The 21,619-nt window shown below is 54.0% G+C and overlaps 5 protein-coding genes across 5 annotated transcripts; 3 read left to right on the top strand and 2 right to left on the bottom strand.

Moving 5' to 3' along the window:
* Positions 1-215: 215 nt before the first annotated feature.
* Positions 216-8,430, top strand: CLUP02_03802 (ubiquitin carboxyl-terminal hydrolase; the record flags this gene model as incomplete). The annotated part of the gene is made up of 10 exons (XM_049282819.1): positions 216-924; positions 987-1,152; positions 1,209-3,906; positions 3,959-4,316; positions 4,365-4,668; positions 4,720-4,936; positions 4,988-5,097; positions 5,156-8,148; positions 8,200-8,256; positions 8,333-8,430. 10 exons carry the CDS (start codon positions 216-218, stop codon positions 8,428-8,430), a joined length of 7,710 nt encoding a protein of 2,569 aa, XP_049139962.1.
* Positions 8,431-13,346: 4,916 nt separating this feature from the next.
* Positions 13,347-13,694, bottom strand: CLUP02_03803 (uncharacterized protein; the record flags this gene model as incomplete). Its single annotated transcript, XM_049282820.1, has 1 exon — positions 13,347-13,694. One exon carries the CDS (start codon positions 13,692-13,694, stop codon positions 13,347-13,349), a length of 348 nt encoding a protein of 115 aa, XP_049139963.1.
* Positions 13,695-14,790: 1,096 nt separating this feature from the next.
* On the top strand, positions 14,791-16,317 carry CLUP02_03804 (uncharacterized protein; the record flags this gene model as incomplete). Its single annotated transcript, XM_049282821.1, has 2 exons — positions 14,791-15,452; positions 15,522-16,317. The coding sequence occupies 2 exons, from the start codon at positions 14,791-14,793 to the stop codon at positions 16,315-16,317; spliced, it is 1,458 nt and encodes a 485-aa protein (XP_049139964.1).
* A 307-nt stretch (positions 16,318-16,624) lies between these two features.
* Positions 16,625-17,815, bottom strand: CLUP02_03805 (uncharacterized protein; the record flags this gene model as incomplete). The annotated part of the gene is made up of 1 exon (XM_049282822.1): positions 16,625-17,815. One exon carries the CDS (start codon positions 17,813-17,815, stop codon positions 16,625-16,627), a length of 1,191 nt encoding a protein of 396 aa, XP_049139965.1.
* A 404-nt stretch (positions 17,816-18,219) lies between these two features.
* Positions 18,220-20,753, top strand: CLUP02_03806 (stress-activated map kinase-interacting protein; the record flags this gene model as incomplete). Its single annotated transcript, XM_049282823.1, has 3 exons — positions 18,220-18,242; positions 18,298-20,566; positions 20,637-20,753. 3 exons carry the CDS (start codon positions 18,220-18,222, stop codon positions 20,751-20,753), a joined length of 2,409 nt encoding a protein of 802 aa, XP_049139966.1.
* Between the last annotated feature and the right edge of the window lie 866 nt (positions 20,754-21,619).

The following is a 21,619-nucleotide window of genomic DNA, read 5'->3' on the forward strand; positions in this document are numbered from 1 at the left end:
ATCACCATCTGTTATCCACTTCTCCAAGAGAAAAAAAATAACCCCCCATCATCACTACGCCAACATACCTCCATCGCGGCTCCAATCATCACTGCCAGCCGACAAAAGAACCCACATGCTAATTTCGACCAGCTGCTACCGAGTCGTCTCTCGCGCCCGAGTGACGTCTCTGGAGCTCCAGGACCCGCGCTGCAATACTTCATTGCATCAACCAGATGGACCTACCAACAGGATCCCCGGAAGCACCAGATCGCGCGGTCTCCTCAGAGCCTAGCTCAACGAGGCCGAACCCCTTCACCGACGGCGACGATTCTTCTAGGAAACGACGCCGAACGTCCATGTCTGGTGGCTCCCGGAGCCTCTCCGTCGACAGTACCAAAGCGAGCATCGATACCTCGAGCTCACCAGCGGCAAACCGCCCCGACGAAGCTGCCACACAAGACTCTGCCATGAAGATAGACACACATTCCTCTACCCCGCAAACACCAGAACGGCAGTCGACAGTTCGAGAGCCTCCGACAGAACCTTCCTCTAGCCGGGTCACGATAAACCTACGCAATGCCACCCAGCCCGATCCTCTCTCCTCCTCTCCTGTCTCGCCGACACCCCGGACCATACCAGACCCACCAACTGAACTTTCGGAAGGTGTGAAGAAGAGCGTTGAAGACCTGGGCGAAGTCGACATGGCGCAAGCTCCTATCGAGATCACAGATACCCCACCTTCTTCGTCGTCAAGCCCACAGAGCCCCGAGGTCGAGGTGGTTGCAATAACCGACGATGACCAGGATGCTCCGTACGACGACGATGTCAGTATCATTCGCGAGGATGCTGCATCCTTCGACCCGACCCCCGATTTTCCGTACCACGAGGCTCACGAGTCACTTCCTGATACTGTCACGAAGCTAGTTCAATATCTAAGTTCCCGTGAGTGCTGTGCAGCTCAAGCTCAAGCTCAAGAAAGCTTGTACCGGTCTAACTGAGTATAGAAGCGCCCCCGGAAGAAGCTGTGCTAGAGTCTCTGTATGCCTGGATGGTCTCATACGTCAAATACGTTGGCCTTGTTGGTGGCAGGGTCGCCTACGAGTCTCAAGTGGCTTATCACACCTTTTGGCACATGTTTCCCGAAATCGCCTGGGCTTTGGCGACTAGAAAGTAAGTACTCCGATTCGTCTTATTGAAATGGTTACTTACTCACACATCTTCTTCAGACATCCTATCCCACTGGAAACACGGCAAACGATTGGCCAATTTTTCCACGCCTATGCCAGGATGACCGCTCATTTTGTCGAATTCGATTTCATCACAGCTCAGGCTTTTCAGATGTCTCCAGGCGACGAACGGCGTCAGCCGGAATTTCTTCTCTTTCGCTTTTTGCAGCCCTTGACGTCATTCGCTAAGAGAGAACATAGCCGGGCTCAGAACGGTCAAATACCTGACGAAGAGCTGCTCAGCACTGACATGCTGAACACTTTCCAGGCGGGAATTGGTGGTATCAAAGGATTGATCAAGCTAGCTCAGATACACTTGAGCAATGCGCCGAGATATCAACATTTGATGGACGTACTCGCGCCGATTTGCAGCGTTGCTGCACATATCCTTCAAAAGGTTGTTCAGGGTATCCACCGAGAAGCCTCCCCCCAGAGCCTAGAGATGGCGAAAGTAAGAGTGGCGGACGGTCATTTGCTGTACAACCTAGCTTCCAACGCGTTTTCCGCGACGATCGAAAACAAGGTAACTCAGCTCTCAAACGACACGACAACAAATCTCATTCATTCGCTTTCGGAGGTTTTCAAAATCTGCCTCAACGGTGAACACAGACTGGCCACAGAGCGCCTGAGAGCGTACCAGCAAAAACACCCTGAGTTGCCCTCCAAATTCATCCCGGAGGCCATCTCGCTGGAATGGCGACTTGGAATATACGGAAAGCTCATCACGTCGAGTCAGATGCAGCTGCGTGTCCTGGCAGCATCGAACATGTGCCATGATCTGGTTACCTGCTGGAAGAGGTACAGCGACAATGAGGATGAGGAGTGCAAGCAGTTTTTGAATTACGTGGCCGAGTACCTTCTTCGAACCAAGTTAGTCGACTACATCTTGGGACCGACATGCCATCCCGAAATCACAGTCGAGAGCGGTAATATCGTCGGGTTCCTGGTCGTTACTCGCCTATATCGTAGCGGGCAAACCGATCTGCTATGGCAGACCATCACCACTGCTCAAGATCCACGAGTTTCAGAAGCTTTGATTCGCATGACAACGGGCATCACAAACTTGTTCTCCAAGGAGGAGCTGCACTACTTGTGCGAGAAGATGCAAACCTTGCCCATCGAGAATTTCACCGCATCTTTACGGGGACTTTGCGACCAAAGCCTGAAGTCTCTTCAGCACAAAACCCAAATTGCGGGCGAGTCGCAGAGCGTGCTGCCGTTGAGTATCTGCATCCGACTTTTGCGAGAATCCTCGATATATGTTTCGGATTCGGTCGTTGCTTACCCAGACGTTCATCACTTTGCAATGAACAAGTTCAGAGAACTAGTGAGAGACGGTATTGAACCCGAAGTGCGGAAAGAGATCTACTTCGACTGCATCAAAGATATCGCTGCAAAGACATCGACGACATTGGGCACTTTGTCGTGTCTCTCAATGGCATTACGGCCTGCTGTGGCGTCCGAGCTACGAACCTTGACGACAGACCATAACTTGACATCATTGGTTATTGATGAACTTGAGCATGCGATTGAGCAAGGGAAGCACAATGGCATCAGAAGGACCCTCGGCGGAGCGGTCAACCATTCTCGAAGAGATCTCATTACCAATATCCTGGCTTACGAGCCGTCAACAGTCACATCAGACCTGGGTCCACGCCTTTGGGATATGCTTGTGGGCCATGGTGCAGCGAGTCAAGACGATCGGGACGACGGCTGGAAGATTTTGAACTCCCTCCCCAAAACAGCATTTGGCAACCCTTTCCTATCAGTCTGCTTCAGCGACTACCTACCGAATCTTCCCCGCAATTGTCTCTGCGGAGGAGCATTGGAATTCGTCAGAAACGCCGTTCTTCCCCGTGTCAATGACATCAATGATATCATACTGGATGACGTTGAGAGTCTCGCGCAGAGCGGAGTTGAACAGCTTTGGCGCATGATTCTTGACGCTGAAGATGGAGTTATGGTTGCCAAAGACCTGCCATTCGTGGATGCTGCGATTCAGACGCTCGTAGGTGACATCTATGTCGATAGTAAGTCTATCATGGCATACCCTCATCACAGAGCTTGCCAGGTTCATCTGGGCCTCGTAAATCGATGCCTCGAGCAGATGCTAGACGCTGCGAAGCGGCTGGAGGCTTCCGACGGCAGCAAGCCTAGCGACGATGAGTCTATGGCTATCATATCAACCGAGGAGCAGACTCTGGAACAAGAGCGAACTTTCAGCCGATCTCTTGCGGTTCTGCGGCACTTTATGAAAGCTCACCAAGCCAAGGACCACTTCTCTGCTCCCGACCTCCGCGCCTTGACACCTGGCTCGCCGAGTATAGCCGAAGGAGAGTCAGCTGAGCTCAAAGTCCAGTCCTTCGATGGGAACAAGCAGACAGACATCATTCCTCTCGAAGTCGGACGGCAGAATACAGCCGCCTCCCTTTTAGCCACCATCAGGCAAGCAACGGGCTTCGATAACTACCGCATTTACTACCGCGGCCACCCGTTTGCACCCAACGAAAATAACGTTTGTCAGTCTCTCGAAGACTTGAAGATCCACGATGGTCTCATCCTGGTCAAACGGGAGGAGAACGGTACAGCCATGGCGTCTAGAATCAAGCCAGGTGCCTCCCTCTTGGAAATAGAAATCCTGGGCCACTTCGAGCAGCTTTGGGACTATTTGAGTATGAAAGAGGTCATTGCCACAGAGGTTTGCACTCGAATTATCCAGGCCTGGTCTCAATGAGCTAACTCAGTCACAGATGCACACGTTTCTCACGGGGTTGCCTGCCGATACACACATGTTGGCTACCTTCGATTCGTCAGATGCCTCATATCGACAAGTTTTTCCTTCGGGCCAGCCATTCAAGTCGCTATATGCCCTGTACGCCATGACGGAGTACATAGGAGCTGCCGGCCGTCGACTGACCGAGGCTGCGGCGACACTTACCGATGCCGTTGATGCAGATGTTGACGCGTATCTAGACGCGCTCGTCAGGGTGAGGGCGCTGGTTGTGGTGGCGATCTCCGATCGTGAAATCCTTGGTGACTGTGCCTCTGGAGCTCTCCAGAACCGCCTGACTTACAACTTCATGAACGTCTACGGACTGACTTTCAGAGGTGAGTTGCGGAGATCTTTAAGACTTGGACAATCTAACGTCGCAATAGACCCTGATGTCGACGGGCTCGATGTACGGCCCAAGCCGGTAGCTATGGCGCCTGCAGACCGCCTCATCGAGATTCTTCGGTCCGCGGTGTCTGCTCCTAGCCACAGCGGCTTGATTCCCCTCATCGCATCGACTTTTTCGGCCATTCTTCGAAGCGCAGCCGTCGACTCTGCCTTCTGGATGTCTCTGAAGGCGTTGCCTGATCTCGAAGAGTTGATGGGAATCTTACTCCTCGATGAACCGTCAGATGCAATTCGTGCAAACGTCGCCAAGCTATTGGAAGAAAGAGTCATCGTGCCCTACGAGTACGTATTACATACTAGAGAGCATCTGCCAAGCTCTGACACATCGAACAGGTCCAACACGAATACCAACTCGTTCTGCGCATTCCTGTGGCCAATGTTGCACCGACTGATAATCAGAGCAGCAAAGACTCCCAAACAGTGTCAGCAGGTGTTTGACTTGTCGCTCGTCCTGCTACATCAGATGGCATTCGATGAAGCTGCCGTTGTGGACATTCCTGCTTTGGCCAGCGACTGTGGCAGGCTCCTACTCGAGCACGATTCTACCGAGGTAAGCAGCGCTGCGACGGACTTTTTAGATTAATGTGCTGACCATGTCAAGCGACTCGGGCAAGCCGGGACCGAAGATGCTGTGGCCAATGGTTTAGTGAAACTTATCCAGAGTTGCCTTGACGAGGGATCGGACGTGGATTTGGAAAGCAGCCTTCCAGCGTAAGTGAATAAAAGGGTACCATGCAAAACTCCGCATCGATACTGACTATCAACGCAGAAACCTTGGCCGAAAGCTGTTCTGGAGGCACTTGTTTCCGCAACCAGGGCAGCATAGCCTGAGTTCGATTCGAAATTTTCTCCTGTCGACGAATACTAGAGGAATTCTTGCCGAGATCATCTTCGACCTAGTTCGCGATCGAGATTACGAGTTCCTCGCTTTGATAGAAGCTCTTGAATCGCTGGTTCCGTTCGATGAGTTTGATAACGGTTTGCTCACCCATTCCTTTACTACTGAGGGGCGCGGCTTATGCAGAAGGACAGATCCATATCTCTACGAATTACAGCCTTCATTCGACAGGATGTCTGCCGTGAGGGCTCCTTGTGGCTACGCCGGGCTCCGCAATCTGTCCAACACTTGCTATCTGAACTCGCTCTTCACACAGCTCTTCATGAATACAGGCTTCCGTCGATTCATGATGAACGCCCGCATCCCAGCCCAATCGAACACCCACGGTCTGCTCAGAGAGACGCGCAAACTCTTCGCTTTCATGCAGGAGAGCTCTCGAAAATTCATCGATCCTAGCCTCCTTGTCGGGTCTATCAAGACATATGAAGAGACCGTCATCGACGTTCACAACCAAATGGATGTCGATGAATTCTACAACCTGCTTTTTGATCGCTGGGAAGGACAGCTTTCAACAGCAGATGACAGAAAAACGCTAAGATCCTTTTACGGCGGTCAGCTCGTACAGCAAGTCGCCTCCAAGGAGTGCGAACACGTTTCTGACCGACTAGAGCCATTCTCGGCGATTCAGTGCGACATCAAGGGCAAGAGCACCCTCCAAGATAGTCTCCAGGCTTATGTCGACGGGGAGATCATGGAAGGAGACAACAAGTATAAATGCTCGAGCTGCGACCGACATGTGGACGCAGTGAAGAGGGCTTGTTTGAAGGACATTCCAGATAATCTGATTTTCCATCTCAAACGGTTCGATTTCAACCTGCGGACGCTTATGAGAAGCAAGATCAACGATTACTTTTCGTTTCCAACCCAGATCGACATGCGGCCCTACACTGTTGGACACCTTGACTCTCCCTCCGAGCCTGGTGAAGAGGATATGTTCGAGTTGGTCGGTGTGCTCGTTCACGCTGGTACGGCAGAATCCGGTCATTACTACTCATACATCCGGGAAAGACCAACGGCGGCCTCCTCGGAGGCTTGGTTCGAGTTCAATGACGACCTTGTCACCCCTTGGGACCCAACCAAGATGGAAGAGTCGACTTTTGGTGGCACGGATGGGTCTCTGGAAACCGGCATAGCTTACGACAAGACGTATAGTGCATACATGCTCTTCTACCAACGGTCTTCGGTGTTGAAAGCAGAGCAAGAGAAGTTGCAGCGCCAATCTATCCCGACTCCATTGAAGGTCGAGGTCCCACTCGAAGTCATCGACCATATCAACGGGGAAAATACGTTGCTCCTACGGAGACACTGCCTCTACGACCCAAACCACTCGAAATTCGTGCTCCGGGTGTTCCAACATGCCATGATGCGAAACGGTGGGAAATGTTCTGACACACACGTCGTTGAGCAGCATGCGATGTTCATGTTCCTTGGCCACCTTGACCAAGTTGCATCCCGAACCAAAGACCTCCCCGACTTTGAAGAATATCGAGACGAGATTGAGCATGCCATTGTCAACTGTGCTAATTGCGCTGCGGACTTCTTTGATTACTTCCAGGAGAGGCACGAAGCATTCCGGCAACTTTTGCAGAGAAACCCGGACCCTGCCATCAGATACTCGATCGGTAGTCTCTTCCTCACGGCCCTGCGGCAGATCAAAACTTCTAGGCCAGAGATGTGGGGGCTGTCACAGGACGAGCTGGTCGAAGACCCTGTTATCATGCAGTGCGTTCAGCTGCTCGAGGCGCTATGGAATAATTTCCACGCCAATATCAGGTCATGGCCTGAAGTTTTTCAAACTATCCTGGCCTTTGCGCAATTGGGCACAATGGAGACTGCTGTGCTCATGGCGGAAAATTGGTTCTACAGGGTGCTACGCATTGTCTTTGCTGATGCCAACATGGACCTTCCCAGCAACTACGCTCGAATGCTTACGAACGTCATTCGTCGTATCAGCAATACGCGCTCAACATCGTACGAAATGATCATCCAGCTAATCGACCACTTCATGGACGCTCTAGAAGATGTCCTTGACGTTCACACAATCGTCGAAAGTGCCGAGATGCGATTGGATATTTACATGGAACATCAGGCGCCGAAAATGTCATGGACCCCAGAAGAGATCAACGTCTTAACCCACGAGTGGAAGCTAGACGCAGGCAGTACTTTTGTCAAAAAGCTAATCGATATCGACCAAGAGCCTGCTTACACAACATCGATCATCAAAAGGATCATTCACCTGAGCCCCGACATGGATAACAGAGTCTTCACACTCCTCAGAAATACGATAACAGGCGGCGCAGTACAGTATTCCAACGCGCCTTACATCAGAGCAGCTGCGATATACTCCCAAGAGAGCAGAAACGCAGCCAATATTCAGGCCCTCTTCCGCACGATAGCATTCCAGTGCAGGGCACTCCAAAACACGGACGGGCAGGCCTTTCTGGAGTTTTTCCGACTTGCCTATGTGCATCTGCAGAACGAAAGAGAGGAGATTCGGGCTATGCGGTATCCTCAATACGTCGAGTTTATCCCTATGTGGGCACCTCCTCTGTTGGGCTACTACGACGCAGATGTGCGACAGGGCACGGAAACCCTCCTCTGTATGTGGTTCGAGAACCATGACTTGCTCGATGATGAAGACGAGAGTTTGGCGGCTGCTATGAACGCAACGGCACGGAAGCTTGCCATGAGCTGCCTGGTATACCTTCAGGAATACTTTGTCAAGCGACGTGCTCAGGTGGCAAAGCATTCCACCGAACACCTCCAGGCCATTATTGCCAAGTGCGAACCCTTCTTTGGGGTCGATCTGGGGCTCGAAAATGATCGCCTCATTACCTTTGCAGAATACCAAAACCTCTACCACTGTAAGTCATCAAGTGTTTGACGATTGAGTCACTGCTAACACTCAATGCTAGCTGTCCTTGAGCCATTACGCCGCATGACGGTTGAAGAATTGGAGGATGAGGGCTCCGGTATGTCTCCAGGACTCTACAGTGATTCAGACACCCTCGGCTCGGAACCGTGACGGCTGACTGAACGGCCGTCAAGACTGGGAGAATTCGTGCGGGTCCTCTGAGCAGCTGGAAAGCATTGCAGACATCAGTATGCAGGCGGCTGGCGACCTTCCAGAGCCAGATCTCCAGTGACGGAAACCGCCGGCGACCCTGACGAATTGAACGACTACGACATTACTTGTGAACATAAATGGTGCGACGTGGTAGGAAACAGGCCAACCGCGTAAGGCGTCTAGGAGACGAAGGACGGGTCCTGAAATTAGCAGCAGAGAGCGCTATGCATGGACGGCGGAAGCTTCTTGCATTTACATGGCGTGTAGGCGTTTGAGGGCCCAAGGAAGGGTAAAAGTTTTCAAGTCCAGCAGATGGGCAGTAACGGCCGAAGGGACAGGGTATCATGGTCCGGTTCATACATGGCCTCTGACGAATTGCTGTAAACTGGGTCTTTTTTTTCTCTTTCTGGACGGATGACTACGAAGTAGGCGGATGCGGAGATTGCGAGGAAGTGTGTGATAGAGCCAGAAATGGGTCTTGATGCCGAGATCAGCATTATCAGCAAGCCCCTCGCAGCCGGGTCTCATAGAGAGATATCAAGTCTATGAATTATTTTTGGCACACTTGCCTAGTCGATTAGGAGTAAAGTAAAGAGCTGAGAGCTGCACAGTGACTGGTGAGATGAAGCGATGGAAGATCAAGTAGTGCCCGCGGCTCTTGCTAGTGAGTGGATATGAAGACGGGTAATGTGATGATGAGCGTTCAATATAGTGATGATGCTACGGGATTGTTCCAATATTAGTTCTTTCCAAGCGGCTTAAAGGAGTATAAAGTGACGGTGACGGGAGGATTATTGGGTCACTGTGGTATCCTGTGGCTCCCTCGTAGCCGCCGGGCCATGGAGGGGTCGGTCAACTTGCAGAAAGTGGAAGTCTAGGTTGGACTTCATTGGTGAGGGACAGGGGGTCGCTCAGCATGGTTGTCGGGTGGGCACGTGGAGAGATCTACGGAAGTACTCTTGGAGACAGAGATGGATTGGAAAAAGGAGGAGAAGCGAACCAGGGTCTGGGGATGGGAATTCTCTGTGTCCCTTTTGGAAATAGAGGAGGGGCATGCCAGGCCTAGATCCGGGGGGTTGGGGGGGGGGGGGGGTTGTCTACGGAGTATGGGAATACTGCGAGAGGCCGGCGTTTATGGGGGATGATGGGTGGGTAGAGGTTGAGAATTGGCTATGGGGTGTTTAGACCCGAGGTTGGGGATGACTGGGGGCAATCGCTATGGGAAGCGATTTTCATGACGTTGCGGCTGGAGGGCCGGAATTAGATCTCTGGTGATGACGTGGTGTAAGGTAGATGGGACGTGTAGGTGGTTGTTTTCTCGTTTTTTTCTTCTCGTTTGGCTGAGGGCCGCGCTGGTCGCAGGTCGCAGGTCGCAGGTCGCAGGTCAGCGGCCCCCCCCCCCGCGCGATGAGTGAGAAGCGAAGCACCGATGGAGGGAAGGGGGGGGGGGGGGAGGTGAGGATGATTTTACGGAAGTGGATATTGGAGGTTGCGATTTGATGCCGAGAGGGAGGCAAGTGCCGCGATCTTGGCAATGTGAGGTACGATGAGGAGGGTTTTCTTGGAAGGGATGGAGAAAGGGGGGGGATGGGTGGATTACTTGTTGCTGGGCTGCGATTGATTTGGTTTACGAGAACCGTTGGTCAACGAGGAGGGGAAATGTGTCCATCCGATGTCTTTTTTTGAAAGAGAACGACTAGTGACGTTTATGGTGTATGAGAAAGCGAGGTCTTTTGGGGACGGGGGGTTCAATGGGCTAGCCTAGACTTTGAAGCCCATCGGGATCGGTGCACATCGGGGACCGGCGAGCTTACAACGTTCCGGGGCGGGGGATCTCGGGGGCGGTGCTTGGCGGGACCGTCGGCATGTTGTGGGTGTTTGAAAAAAGTACTGTGAGGGTGGGATGTGAGGTCATCTCGTGATGCCCGTTTGTTGTTGTCGGACGAATGGGTGAGAGGGAGGAGAGAGAGTTTCTGAAAACGTGGCGATGATTGTGCTGGTAAGTTGTAGAATCGGCGGTTTTCATCGCGGGGTAGAGGAGAGATATCTCTTGGCCGGTGTTTGGCTGGGCGAAACAGAGTTGGTGATGTTCGTGTGGAGGGGAGGGGTTGAGAAGAGCGATGGATGGGTGGACGATGACGCAGGCGACAGCTGATGAGGAGGGGAGAAGAGTACCGTGGAACCCGCGAAGCTAGTAGTCGGGATAATAGAGAAGCAGGTTTTGGCGGGTTGTTTGACGGTTTCGTGTGGTTGCTATCAAAATGGCGGGATGATGGGATGAGGCTCGGCTCACTCGGTTTGCACTACCAGACCTCTGTGCTGCTGTGCATGAACTGAAGGGGAGGGAGGGAGGGGGGAAGAGTTGAAGTGACGTGCTTCAGAGTTTCGGCGTACCACACCACTGGGAAGGTGAGGAGTTAGGTAAGGTATGCTGAGTAGGATAGAGAAGTTGGTTGTGGTTAATTACGAACAACTTCAGATGAAGGCGAGGCGCAGGCGCGGGGAAAGCTGCCGGTGAGTGGGTGGGTTGTGGTGGCGGTGGTGGAACGGAAGTTCAAGGCAAGCCAAGGTACCTAGTTGGAGGTTCGTTTTCTCGATCCGATGTGATGTGTGAGTTGTCTGGCTGACAAGATCTTGGCAGGCTGTTTGAGCCAAGAGCGATGTAAACCGCGGCCAAAGAGGGAGAGAAGACGATGCTGGTGTGTAGTTCTCATGCGATGGTAAGGATAGGGATAGAAATCGGCCTTGGTCTCGATCGTGATACGGTATAGGATGATGGGGCGTAGTTGAGATGATAATGTCACGAGACGCTCGGGAAAGAGCCAATATGAGGAGTTGTGGCTTTTGCGACGGATTCGAAGAAACCTTCTTTTTTTCTGCCTATGATCGACTCGAGGAGTTTACAATTCTATATTGGCCGTTTCTTGTCTCTTGGTATTATTTTGGTGGTGTTTCTTATTTGGTCCTTGCCTTAGTAGGTGGTCTAGTGCACCATTGTATGTATCGTCGACAAGAATTGCTTCCAACGGTGACGGACAAGAAGAGCCCAACACGCCAAGCTCCTTGGCCCCGTTTCCAGTTGCCCTCGTCACTGACTCTCCCACCCTTCTTTTCCTATCTGTATGCAACTCGTCTGTTCTTTTCATCGTCGCAATCTCGATGAGTGACCGTGAGATTGATCACCCGTCAAGCTTCTTCGTCACAGCCCGACAACATGGTAAAAGGTGGAGTGAACTCAGCGAGCGGGGAGGGGCAATTTATCTCGAGCGGCATCTCGAGACGAGACGTTGTCACCGCGAAAAGGTTTGTTTTCCTGGGGTATATTGAAGTGATTGATGTTATTTTCCCGTGGCCCTACTATGCGGTGCAAGCTGAAGTCTTGTTACGGCCAACCGTCAAGTAAATTGAGCGAAGCTTAACACCTTCCCCACGTCCATTCAGAGGCATCTTGGCATCGCCATAACGGCGAAGAAATTAATTTAATTCTCGCCTGCCGCACTAGCGGTTCCCTCTTTCGGCAACCCCAATAATCCCGAATCGAGCGGACTGAAGAAAAGTCCAAGAAAAAGACAGAGAAAGTAAGTGATGGTTGTACGAATTACTCTGCGGTGAGCAGTCCCGCCAGAGTTTGAAGATTGTTGTGCCATTGTTTGGGCGAAAGAGAGGGAACCCGCTTGACCCAAGTGGTTCTTTGTTCAACGTTCTCTTTTGTCGTTGGCGATCCTCGTTTACCTGTTTACCGTGACGAACGTCGGTAATGCCCCTCCCTCTTTGTTCCTGCGTTCCACAGAGAACAAAGGAGTTGGCCGTTACTGGCGGCCACGCCTCCCACGAGTTCGCCATCGCCGGCCTCCACATTGGAAACGGTCATCTCCACCCCTAATCCACCCCAGCGGGCTGGCCTCACCGAAGCGTTGGACGAGGTAAGAGAGAAGGCGAGGGTAAAAGAGAAAGAAAGAGAGAGATACCATGCGGTGCCACGCCATGCCCACGCCACGCAGTAATCTATTTTTGCGACGCTGGCGAGAACGGCGGGCCCGCGCAAGGTTCAAGCAGAAGATCCACCTGGCACCATGGGATCCTTGAGATGGGATGGGAAAATCATGGGATAGGAGCAGAGCAGAGCAGCACACCTACCACAGTACATACATACCTACTACATAAGGTGGAAGCCCCCACAATCATCATGCACGTACACCCCTGCACCGGCACACAGCGCCCACCCACGTCGATCCGAAAGTCGATCCCCGCGCTCCGTCAGAATGACACATGATTGGCCTGTCGCGGGCAGACGGCCAGCGACAGATTGCTGAAAATAGCAGCGTAGCCGCCCAGAGGGACGGGACAAGGTGACGCTAGAGCAGTGATGCAGCTGGGGGAAATTCTACGATTGGACGAAAGGTGTTGAAATCATGAATTCCACACCCAGAAGCCCAAGACGCAGGGCGGACAGACGGCTTTTTTCTTTCTTTCTTCCTTTCTCTCTCTTGCAGGATAACTCCCGTCGTTCAAACGAACTGTTGTTCAGGGGGGAAATGCACGCGCTCGCAGCGGTGCATCTGATCTGGGCCGTATCTTGGGTCCGGAGAATAAGGCAGCATTCGGAGTGGTTGATTCGCTCTTGCAATTCTGTAATCTGATTTATTTCTGGAATTCTTACCTACCCTTCGTCTTCATTTTTAGGTACGGGGACGCGGGTATGTCGTGTGATGGGAGTGCAGTAGCTTCCGTTTCCGCACTCAACTCATTTGCCTTTTCGATTCTTGATTTAGAATATGACTGAGAAAACCAGACTCCATCTCACCCAGTCCAGTCTTATGCCCAAGCAAAGGAAGAGTAAGGCAAGCTTACCGGGCGGCATGAAGTCGTACGCGTAGGTCGTCAGGTACTTCGAGCTTAGCTCACTTCACCTATCGGGGACAACGGCCGACAGCTCTCTCAACTTGACCGACCGGCCCTCACAATAATTAGTATACCTCGGGTTATGGTGCTAGGTCAAGGGTCGAGAACGCGTGGTATGGCTGGCGGCACGTTTGATGACGGGCTGAGATAGATGACAGGCGGGGCCCCTCTCGGTTGCTGTTTCCAGGTTTCCCCACCCCTCTTTCTTCTGCTTCTCTTTCGCAGATACCATCCCTCACTCGTGCGAGTGTCTCCCACGTTCCTTGGCAGAAGAGCTCGTTGTCGCCTTCGCGTGGATGTCACCGTCCGGGTTCTAGGTAGGTACCTGTGTGGAGGGGGCGGGAAGGCCATGATGGAAAGGTGGTGCTGCGTGCATGGCGTGTAAACTAAAGACGAGAAAACGAGGAAGATCATGAAACAAATCCTCGCCCACCAATCCATAGCTCCCCTTTTACTGAGTACTCTCTCCGCCGCCGTCCGCCCTCCCCTTTGGGAACCCCTGCTTTTCTCCGTGGGTTGCCCCCTTGGGCTCTACCATGACCATGACCATGACCAAAAAGCCAGAGCCACGATACGCACGCGGCGCACCACGTCGTCCAACATTGTCATCTAGAAGAGACGGGTTTCATCTTTCTTTGGCGCTGAATGAGTAGCCCACGCACCTTACGTAGTCGACGGTAGAGTTTCCCTTGTCACATACGCCACGCCACGCCACGCCAAACCTTTTTTTATCCCACTTTTTCGATCTACCTCTTCCATGTCTCCCATCATCGTCACCGCCGTAGTATTGTAGTCATTCCATGTCCCTTTCTCACCGCATCTCTATGCGACGGGTACCTCGTGTGGTGGTAATTGTGGTGTGCATTTCCAAGGTACCTACCTCGCCGGCCGGCATCTGCGGGGTGAGGGAAAGAGACGACCCATGTCCAGGGTACCTATTCGTAAGTGTCAGTGGGGTCAACGTCCGAGGTATCTCATCCACACCTCGTGTACGAAGTACTTCGGCAGATAGCTGCTTTCCCCTTCGGGACCATAGGGACTTACACCAAAGGAGGAGGCGGCGGCCACACGCCCACCTCATTCTTCCTCTTTACCCATAAGGCTGTTTTGAGTTGCATCGCAGCAACAACGAGACGGGCTTACAAGGGGGGGGGGCTCCTCCTGCATACGAGTGTGCTCTTCTGCGTCTTGTTTCAGATTTTTTTTTTGGGTAAACCCTTTTAACCCTTTTTGGGGGGTGATACATGCGCGTTTGCCAACAGGCCGGTTTTGCTGATTGATATAACATCATCCATCCTCCCCCTTCCATCCACGATGTAGAAAGTTGTTCAGCAGTAGTATTTTGGTGTTTGTGTTTTCTCAACATTCGCGCAAATCTAAGCCTGGCGCTCAGTGTCTCCTTATCACACTCTCTTCGAATAGTTCCTTTTTAAATTTGTAACTTTCATCGACCTGGCGTCACCTATTTCGGCTTTCTACTACATTGTTCTCATCGACAACGGAAAACATCTTTAAAAAAAACCCACACTACAACGCAATGGATCTCAAGAGTCGCATCTCGTCGCCTCTGGAGGCCGGCACCTCCATTCTCGATGTCCAGCACTTGCCGCCCCATCTCAACGAGGCTCTCGAGTACGCCTCCAAGCGCCTCGCCAGAAAGGCCCTCCACGTCACCCTGGTCGTCGCCCGCCGCGAGTACCAGCTCCCCACCCTCCTCCCTTCCTCCGCCTCCTCTTCGGCCTGCTCCTCGGTCCTCTCCTCACCGACAATGTCGCCCGTCCCGGGCTCGGCATCCAGCACCTCCTCAGTCTCGTCGTCGTCCTCCCGCTTCAACTTCTCCACGAAATCGCCCGTCTCCTCCTTCAAGAAGCTCGTCCGCACAAACACCGGCTCCAGCGTCTCTTCCGTCTCCTCCGTCTCATCGGCCGGCAGCAACGCCCCCGAGAGCTTCGTCTTCACGCCATCCTTCCTCATGGACACCAACGGCCCGAGACTGAGGTGGCCTCTGTCGCCCGGCATCCCCCTCTCGCCGCCGCCCATGACACCGTCGACGGCCTCTTCCACCATCACCGACGCCTCCGGCCCCATGTCGCCCAACCCCTTTGGCATCCGCCTCGTCCACGCCGACCTGCTCACCGACAAGCAAGAGAGGACTCTGCGCCAGACCATTGATCGGGCAGAGAGGAAGTTCCGCATTGGGTACGCTCCTTTCCTCCAACACCAAACCCCCTTCCTACAGAGCACCCACTAACACATTCTTCCCTGCAGAACCGAATGGCTTCCCCCGGTAGTAGACGGCTCCGCCTGCGGACTAACAAGCAGCCTCATCCGCCGCTCCATTGTCCAAAACGAAGTCCTCTTCGCCTCAGAAGGCCTCACCCTCGTCTCCCTCGATCGCCTCTACACATTCAAGGCCGCCCTCTCAAGCTACTCCCGCACGAACGCCCCTCTCCGTCTCGAAGACGCCGTCGACGAGCTCCGCCGTCTCGTCCTCTCCCGCGCCGGCAACAAGGTCGCCAAGGCAGACATCCTCCGCTCCTACGACTGGCTCAGCGTCACCGACGTCGCGCTCGCGGACGTCGACAAGATGTACCGCAGGGCCTACGGCGGCCCGGATAGGGTAGGCGCCATCGAGGGCGTCGGCGCTGCGGCGCAGGTGGCGAGGACGGTGAGGGAACTCGAGCGCGAGGTTGACGAGACGCTGGCTGGCACGGTAGCCGCAACAGACGACTTCATCCGCATCGCCAAACCGCCTTCCCCGCCAAAGGGCCCCGTCCTGAAGCTGCAGACAAACTTTGACATCAGGAACATGGTGGCTGCGCCAGTGGAGGTCGCAGAGGAGGACGAGGACCTCACGGCCCGGCCGGAGCGTCAGCCGCCCGTGTCCATCTGGAGCCCCGTCTCCATCGCCGAGGTGCTGCACGAGGACCGTCGCAGCCAGTCGGGCCCGATGACGCCCAACGGCTACGACGATATCTCGCCCATCACCCGCGGCGAGTGGGGGTTCCTCATGGGACCTGCCGGTGTGGGTGGCGGTCGCACTGCCCCTGTCATGACTTGCTGAGCGGTGATTTTGTTCATTTCGTTGCTGCGTTTGAACCATGTGAAAAAGATGTAGGAGCGGTTTGGTGCATTCTTCTGTGTGTGTGTGTAAGATAGCTTTTTTTTCCCTTTCAAGTGTTACGACCTTCACGAGTACATTCTTCTTCTTCTGGGGATACCAGGTCAGGGCAATGCCAGACATCATGTACATTACCTGCATTCAAATGGCATAAAGGGCAAAAGCCCCTAAAATTCAGACAAGAACACAAACACTCCTCATCATTAAGATCTCTCATCGTTTCGGGTATCATACTTTGTGTCTCTTCTCTCTACCATCCGTACCGGCTCGACGCCTCCTTTCTGTTGCTCTTCCCCTTGGCGAAGCTGTCCTCGAGAGCCTCGCGCTGATTCTGCACCTGGTTGACGAGCTGCTGCAGGCTGTGCTTGCCCGGCGCGATGGCCCGCACGGGGTTGTGGATCTGCTGCTGGCCCGCGGCGCGGATCTCCTCGTTGTGCCTGTACTCCTGGTCCGTGTTGAAGTTGATGACCCTCGACGCCGTCTGTGGCGCGGCGCCGACGTTGCCGCCCTTTTGGCGGCCGAAGAGCTCGCGCCTGGCTGCCGCTGAGAGGTTGAGGTCGTTGGCGATGGTGTCGAGGGAGTCTGACGCGTTGGGCGCCGTCGTCGGGGCCGTGAAATGTGCTTGTGCTGCGTAGTCTGCGTAGCCATTGTCCGCTGCTGCCGGCTGTTCTGTTTCGAAGAGAGGCTCGTATGTGCCGCTGGTTCCTGACGCAGCGGCTTCTGTCGATGTCTCTTCAGGCTCGATGGAGAACAGGGAGACCTTCTTTGGCGCTGGTGCGGGTGCTGGTGCAGGTGCCGTCTCCGGCTGTAGAGCCACAGTCGATGCGGGCTTTGGCGTCGTAGCTCCTGGTGGAATGGAGTTCACCGTCTTCTTCTTTGGCTTCCTGGCCACGGAGAGAGGCTTGAACATCATCGGCTTTCCCACCAGCTTGACCTCGTCCGCAGGCTTCATCCCCTCTGGTATCGATGGTTGCGCTTGGGCTTTGGGCGGGGGCAGACTGAGCCCGCCGGCCCCGGAGCCTGGCAATCCATCCGTGTCTGATCCTCCTATTTCTCTGCTGAATCCAGGTTCGGCGCCTGTCTTTAGTTGGAACGCCGGCCGCGACGAGCTGCCCCCGCTGCCGCTGCTTTGCGCCGAAGCAGCGGCCTTTGCGGCAGCGTTCTTGGGAGCTGGGAGGAAAGAGTTGAAGCCGCTGAATCGACCACCGCCGTTTCCTGTCCGCGCGCGCTTCGCTGGAGGTTCGTCGTTCGGGAGGGAGCCCTTCGAGGCTTCGGGTTGTGTCGATGGCAGACTGACGACGATCTTGCCTGGGTTCGACCGGTCGACGACTTTTTGGAATGGCTTCTTGCCGGTGGCAGTAGTCGTTGGCTTAGAGACGGTTGGCTTGACAGGTGCCTCGTCCTCTGATCCTGATGATTCCGAATAGTCTACCAGGCCCATCTTTGCTAAAGTCTAAGTCGTTTCGGTGGATATGGATTAGAGACGGAAAATGTATCGATAGCAAAGTGAAGTGCTACAGGTTAACAGGGTGCAAAGTGCACCAATGCGAGGCTGGTCGCCTAGTCCAGGGCCGTGCGTCATTGTGGTGCACGAGCCACATCTTCAACACTGCTGTTTCACAAGGCTGAGGGAGGTACGACCGCATCTCGCAGCTACCCCTCGGCGGCCAGTTGTTTCCTTCTCCTCACACTTTCCACCAAGCTTCCTTTGCCATTCTGTGAGCTGAGCTTGCAATTATGTTCTTTTCCCGATCGCGGGCGTGGCTTCTTTCGATCTGACAGCCCTTTGGATGATCTGTTACTGACCATTTCCTTTCATTTCCCGTTGACCGGTAGCTGCCCATTATGTCGGTCATTCAGAACGAAGAGTACGTGGGCATTACTTTCTTTAAGAGAAATACTTTACTGATTACTTTCTAACAGGCTAGTTGCGTACCAGCTACGCTGCGGCTACCTCACTGAGATCGCCGATGGAGTAGGAGAGCGACTGATCACCCTTAATGAGGGGTTCATGAACTCCTCAGCTTTCAAGGCGGTCGCATGGCAAGCCAACCCCGACCTCGTCAAGCGATGTTACTCCCCTCCAATTCCAACCGCGATTGCCTCCGAATATTTCCAAGCCCCTAGACAGGCTGGAGTGACCCTTGAAGATGAGCCCGACGAAGCTGGAATGTTGACCGGAGGAGGCACCGATACGCTTGGCCCCGGTCTTGCTACAAGAAGAAGGAGGCGGCGGGAGAACCTTGAAGATGACGATAGTAGCGATCTAAGCGATGAGAGTGATGACGATGACGCCGGCCAGCGAGCGGCCCAGCAGATCAAGTTCGCCAAGATGCCCGTTCGATCGAGGGCCGGCTCCAGTCCGATTCAGTCATCGCAAATTAAGCAATCCCCAGCCATGTCTCCTCGCGCAGCCCCCGGCGCACGTCGAGGCTCGCAATCTGCGTTGGAAGTCGTCAAGGAAAGAGCACGGAGGGATACAGTGACCAGCAGCGAGGTATCATCCGAGAACGAGTTTGACGCGTCCGGGTTCCACAAGCAGCGAGAGGCTGCCAGAGCTGCGGCCAAGTCGGTGAAGCTTCAGGCTAAGATTCTGGAGGAACCTAGTCTTGGGATCAAGCGCGCTGGCACGCAGTTGCTACCAGAGGAGGAAGAGGATGATTCCGACGGATCAGATATGTCTGGCGCCTACATCGAAAGTATCGACTCGGCCTCTATTCTGGATGCCGTTGAGAACCCGGAGCCTCCCCCGCACAAGCAAGTCGTTGGAACACCTCCCCGAGAGTTCACGCGAACCTCTACTATTCGAAAGTCGCAAGCGCCACCTCGGATCTTGCAGGCTCTACCACCACCTCGTCCCATGAGCACAATTCGGCCCATGAGCATGATTCAACCTAAGAGTCTGCTATCTGCCGCTCTCAGGGCTCGGAAGACAAAGCCGAAGGTTCCTTTTGAGGGATTTGCGGCACTTTCGGGCCAGGGCGAGAACAATCCCATTGCTGTCCGCATCTACGCTGCCTTCTCTGAAAGCCCTACGAAACCGTTTGAGGTCCCCATCAGACGCATGGTGCATCATGGCGAGGGTGGTGATCGCCCCGTCACTGTGGCAGATCTCATTGGCCTGGCACTCTGGAGATACAACGAGGAAAAACGACAGCCACCTATACCTGCCGATAAAGCCAACATCAACTGGTTCACGCTGAGAATGGTGGAAGAGGACGGAGAGGTCGATGACGACTTCCCGCCCTTTGAGCGCAACAAGGCCTTGACGTCTTTCACTACAGCAAACAACCGAGCTGCCGGAAGAATGCGAGCCAACTCCAAGACTTATGATAACTTTGGATTGGTCCAAGCGAGTCAATCCGAGTACGCCGAAAACCAGAGCATCACTCCACAAGAGGAAGAAGAGCCGGCCGAGGAAGTCGATGAGGACTTGACTCCGCGCAACACTCCGCAGCCGAATCTCAACTCGTTCCTTCCCGTCGCCACAGAGCCTCGCCCGAACCCCGTCACGAATACTACCTATCGTCAACAGCATAGTATGTTCGCCGACGCACCTCAGGCGCCAGCCGCGGCGCCCAACACGAGCCGGGGTCAACAGAAGCTTTTGCGCGTACATCTCCACTCGACCGATGTGGCTCCCGGCCAGCTGGTCACGCTAGACACCATGACGGAGACGTACATGGCCGAGGTGCTGGACATGGTCTGCCGCAAGAGACAACTGGACAAGGCCAATCATGTCCTCAAGATGCCTGGCGGCGGCCCCGTCATCTTGCTTGACACCAAGGTCGCGGCAATCGGCAGCTTGTCGGATCTGGAATTGCATCGACGCCGTTTCGCTACAGACGGCCCACTCGCCATGACTGGATCCCCTGGAAGTGCTTCGCCAAAGCTTCTCCCTTTTGTGGGCGATCAGCCTGGCCGCAAGTCCAAGAAGCCGCATATCATGGGAAGTCACCCGCTGGCTCAAGAGGCCATCAAGCAGGCAGAGCTTACCAGTGCATATCACAAGGCTTGGGTCGTATGGCGTTTGCGTACCGTCCGGATGATAACACAGTCCGAAAAGCGATTCGAAATCGATGGAGAGTACGTGCACATCAAACCCACCACAAGAGATTCCAAAACGACCACGGCGCACATTTCTCAAGTAATTGGATGCAAGGTGTCTAGCAAGCACCCGAACCAATTCAAGGTGAGTTGGCACCCATATTGCCAGGCGGTCTGCCGCACGATGATCAGAAGCTGACTAGGGACTTCAATAGCTGTTTATCTACCGGGACACCGAGAGTAAGCGCTACGACTTCGAAGCCAAATCGGTGGAAGAAGCGCATGAGATCGTCAACGAACTTAAGAAGGGAGTTGCACAGGTTATGGGCTGAGCACCTTGATCACACTTCGCATGATCTGACGAATACGGAGCTGCATCACGTCTGAGCTGTCTTGTTTCCGCCACAACGCTACGCCACGTATACACCGCCACACACACCAACTGTTGAGTGACGTTGCGGAAGAAGCGGCGTCGAACATTTGGATGGGCTGAATGAAGATCCACTCCAATTGCTGACTAGAACGGGCATCGGTTGGTCGGGATGAATCCGCCCTCTGTGCCGTATGCCGGACACGGTGATTACGCGTCACCGCCATTGTGGGGTGGGTGGCCACTCTCTCACTGCTTAAGGTGTTCTAGCAGGGAGAACTTGCTGTCGCTGCGGACTCTTCGCCTTCCTCACAATTGGGGAACGAGAATTATGTAATATGTACCACGGCCGGAGGAACCAGAGAGACAAACAGGATTGGGCCCCCTTGGGGTAGGAAATGTGGAAAGGGATTGAGGAAATGGGGATGGTCTCTTTCTGGGTGTGGGGTACATGTCCAATTAAGGTTCGCATCCTGGCTTCTGCGTCATGCAGATCAATACGATTGGAGCCGCGGGCCGGGATGCTTGGCGCCGCGGTCGCGCTCTCTGCTTTGGTCGGGCTCGGCAAGGCTAGGCACATTTCGGTTATGAAGGGAAAGTCTGGGACACCCGAGGTCTGGACACAAGGCCAGGGAGAGAGGATGATGGCACGATGGATGAGCGAGATGAGGCAATCAGAGGCCAGGGAATTGGGGGAAGGGGGAGGGGGTTGTCAGTACATGAGCTGATACTATTTTCCCTCTCAGATCCCTTTGCGGCAGGATTCCCCTTCTCTGGCCCTATCCTCTGTGCCTCTTTTGTAGCGTCGAGTACCTTAGACTAAGCAAT

This window comes from Colletotrichum lupini, chromosome 2, assembly GCF_023278565.1.
Source record: "Colletotrichum lupini chromosome 2, complete sequence".
Lineage (NCBI taxonomy): Eukaryota > Fungi > Ascomycota > Sordariomycetes > Glomerellales > Glomerellaceae > Colletotrichum > Colletotrichum lupini.